Source organism: Choloepus didactylus, chromosome 4, assembly GCF_015220235.1.
Source record: "Choloepus didactylus isolate mChoDid1 chromosome 4, mChoDid1.pri, whole genome shotgun sequence".
In the NCBI taxonomy this organism is placed as follows: domain Eukaryota; kingdom Metazoa; phylum Chordata; class Mammalia; order Pilosa; family Megalonychidae; genus Choloepus; species Choloepus didactylus.
Genome location: NC_051310.1, coordinates 151,625,247 through 151,629,146, shown reverse-complemented (window position 1 = coordinate 151,629,146; position 3,900 = coordinate 151,625,247). Strand labels below are relative to the sequence as shown.

Genomic DNA, 3,900 nt, shown 5'->3' with positions numbered 1-3,900 from the left:
CGAGTTCCATACTTTCAGAGCCTATGAGTTATTTACATGTTGGAGTTACAAATACCTAATTTCAGCTAGTTAATGGGTGGCATGCCCATAATTTAGTGCTCATAAAGAGTCACATAAATAAAAATGCTCAACCTACCTCTTTGAGCTGCATCAGGATAAGTTTGAGAGTCCATCTTCTTTTTGCATATGTCTTTCAGCTTGTTTCTTGTAAATTTTTCCCCTACCTGTCTTATTTATTTGTATATTTATTCCTTTTACCTTTAATTTGCCTCTCTAATGACTTTGGGAGGGAAGAAAACATTCATTTCATTTTTCATGATTCCTATTAAGTTTATAAGATGCAGAGTTTATGGAATTACTAAAAATTACATGGCCATTGGCTTTCTGATACCTAATTTTATTCCCTAGGTTGTGTGTCCCCCTTATAACCTAGAGATCTGAAAGATCCCTAACATGTTTCTATTAAAATATTGTCTTCTTCCACATTATTACTAAAAGTTCACCCTAATAATTAATGACATGTGATAGCTTTGTGTTATTCAGAGATATTCATTTAAAACTGTTCAAGCGTCAGATTTTCAACATTTGTCTTCTGATTTTTAACATGTATTTTTGCATTTCATGTTACATTATTTCTCAGAACAACAAAGTAATATGCTCATGAATGTTAAGGCAAATGAATCAATGAGAGTTTTATGTTAGGACTTGGAGGACTTTACTAAGCAGAATTTTGAAGAAGTAATATATTCATTCTGAAAGCTTATTTTTGAAACTAAAGTAAGGGATAATATGTCTAATTAAAAAGGATATGCAAATGATGTTAGCCTATTATCAGGTTCCTCACCATGGTATTAGGCAAAAGGACCAGCTAAAAACAGAATTTTTGTGGTGTGATTTTAGAGGACAGAAGTATGCTGAAAATCCTCACACTTACTCTTCTTTACCCCCTTAAGTTGTAATTTCTATGAAAGAATTTCATCTTCTCCAGCACATGGATTGATTACCACCTCCACAACTTTGATGTAACCTCCCCTCTTTTTCCAAGATAGGTGGCATTTGAGATGAAACTTCTCAAATTTTCAGTCCTATGAACAAACTTAATATACTTTTTTCATAGACACGATTGCATAAAAATTTCATCTAAGAAGTTGAAATTCATTAATTTATAAGCCTTTCAGTACAGTTCTTGAAACAATAGAAACATATGGGTTGTTCAAAGATGACTTAAGTTAGGGGAACAAAAGCAGAAAACATTTGGAAAAATTATAGATCTGAATTTATGAAAGTATTTTAAATAATGTTATAGAAAATGTACATGAAATTAAAAGGAAAAGGCAAATCAAAATGTTTGTGGTATATCTGTTAAAAGGTTAATACTTTAATATGCAAAGTGTTCTGAGAGCAAATAATAAAAAAAAATGAATAGCCCAATAGAAAAATGGGCAAAGGTCATGGATTGGCAATTGATGAGGGAAAAAATACAAATGGCCAGTATATGTTTGAATAAATAGTCACACCCTTTAATAATTATAAAATGTATAGAAACATCAAAAACATGCAATTTCATGTAGCAAATATCAAAGATAAAAAATTTAACATACTAGTTTGTCAAGCAAGGTTGAGATGAAGAATGTGCATCCTCAGGAATCATTTCCAAGAGATGACATTTTATATAATGAACCAAGTATTTCTGAAGTGCAAAATTATAATGATGCATATTAAACAAATAATTGTTTATGAACATAAAGCTTTAGCTAAAATTAACTTTATTGTAGACATGTTAATAATAAGGAAAATTGAAAACATCCCTATAATAAAATATAATGATGTTTCTGACATATTGTTGAGTGGTAAGTTACAAACAATAGGTACTTTATGTACAGTGATATATATCACTATAATATCACTCTTAAGTAGGATGAGCAACACAGGTTCCTACTTGTAAATCATGTTAATTTGCCCATGTAAATATTTTAATGGTAAGGGGAACAAAGGCATAGGATCTAACATACATTGAGTACCAAATATAGGCAAAGCAATTCTTAAAGCATTTCACCTTTGCTAATTCTTCTAGCCTTACAACTGTTCTATGAAGCATGTATTATTATTTACCCCAAATTAGAGATGCAAAAACTGACCCTCAGGGAGGTTAATTTGCCTAAATTCACAGCACTAGAAATTATAAGGAAAAGAATTTAACATGTCAGTTGTACTCTAGAGCTTCACTGTCCTATATATCTTATTTTGTAGGAATTTATAAATGGTGGAGATGAAGTGTAAAAGAGTATTTTTAGAATATAGGGGTCATGCTGCCATACACATATAAAAGCCAAGGATGTACAGTAGCTACAAAACAAATGATTGCATAAAATGTGTGTTTGAGTGCTTACAAGGATCTAAAGTACGTAAGTATATTGAGTGGAATTTTATGAGTGTTTTGTCTTGACTCATTTAGCCTCACAGCCTGTGATGTTATTTCCATTTCACTTTGCAGGAAAATGTCTGAACTGGGATCCAAAATTGGAAATCATGAATCAAGGAAATACCTCAGGAGTGACTGAATTTGTATTGCATAGTCTTTCAGGTCCTCGAGAGCTTCAGCTTTTCTATTTTCCATTTTTTACACTTTTCTATTTATCCATTCTGCTGGGGAACATCCTCATTGTGCTCACGATCATTTCTGAACCTGTGCTACACACACCCATGTACTTCCTGCTCAGTAACCTCTCCTTCATTGACGTGTGTCTGTCCACCTTTGCCACTCCAAAAATGATTGCTGACTTCCTTGTGGAACACAAGACCATCTCTTTTGAAGGCTGCATGGCCCAGATATTCTTTCAGCATGTCTTTGGTGGTGGAGAAATGATGCTCCTGGTGGCCATGGCGTATGATAGATATGTAGCCATATGTCAACCCCTGCACTATGCAGCCATCATGAGCTCATGCAAGTGCACAGGCCTCGTGTTGGGCTCCTGGGTCATTGGGGTTCTGCACTCATTAAGTCAGCTGGTTTTCATAGTAAACCTTCCATTCTGTGGCCCCAATAAAGTGGACAGCTTTTTCTGTGACCTTCCCCTGGTTATCAAACTTGCCTGCACTGATACATATCTCCTCCATATTCTGATGGTTTCCTACAGTATTCTAATGGCTCTGAGCTCTTTTATGCTCTTGCTGATCTCCTATTCAGTCATTCTGGTCACCTTACGGCATCATTCCTCAGTGGGCCTGGCCAAGGCACAGGCCACCCTGACTGCCCACGTCACTGTGGTGATCCTCTTTTTTGGACCTTCCATTGTCATCTATGCCTGGCCTTCTGGTAACTTCCCAGCAGATAAGGCGCTCTCAATATTCTATACTGTTTTCACCCCTCTCTTAAACCCCTTGATCTATGCTTTAAGAAATAAGGAAGTAATAACAGCAATGCGAAAACTGAGGAGTCAACAAATCAGTTCTTGACAATCTTGCAACTTTCCCTTGTGATAAATAACAGTCCATAATAAAATTCAGGTTACTGCATTCTCCTTTGTGAAGCACTGTTTTGTCTGAAATATCATAGGGCACATTTTCTTTGTTTTTGTAACAGAAACACACTACCTCAGGTAACACTAGAATGGAATTTCTTATCAATTTTTTTTGATATTTTCCCTATTTTATTCAGATCAAAATTGATTTTAATAATAAAAGTCTTCAATGTTAATAAAATTAATATTTCTTTCAAATTCATGCTTCTGTTCAACCGGAAAAATACAAACATGTACCAAATACTATTGTAAGATATTTAAACCATATTTTAAGTTTCAGGCTAGTATTTAATTTGCAGATATTTGTAGTCATCTCATTTGACATCACAAATTAGTGGCGGTTTATTATGAATTTTACATACAAGGATATGTTCCACCA

At 34.2% G+C, this 3,900-nt stretch overlaps 1 protein-coding gene across 1 annotated transcript; it reads left to right on the top strand.

Annotated features, from left to right (window-relative positions):
- Window positions 1–2,529: 2,529 nt before the first annotated feature.
- Window positions 2,530–3,456, top strand: LOC119532893 (olfactory receptor 4K15-like). The gene has a single exon (XM_037835136.1). It carries the CDS (start codon window positions 2,530–2,532, stop codon window positions 3,454–3,456), a length of 927 nt encoding a protein of 308 aa, XP_037691064.1.
- Window positions 3,457–3,900: the final 444 nt, after the last annotated feature.

What these genes read in the sequence shown, in the direction of transcription:
- LOC119532893 (XM_037835136.1), top strand. Translation starts at nt 2,530, where the DNA reads ATGAATCAAGGAAATACCTCAGGAGTGACTGAATTTGTATTGCATAGT.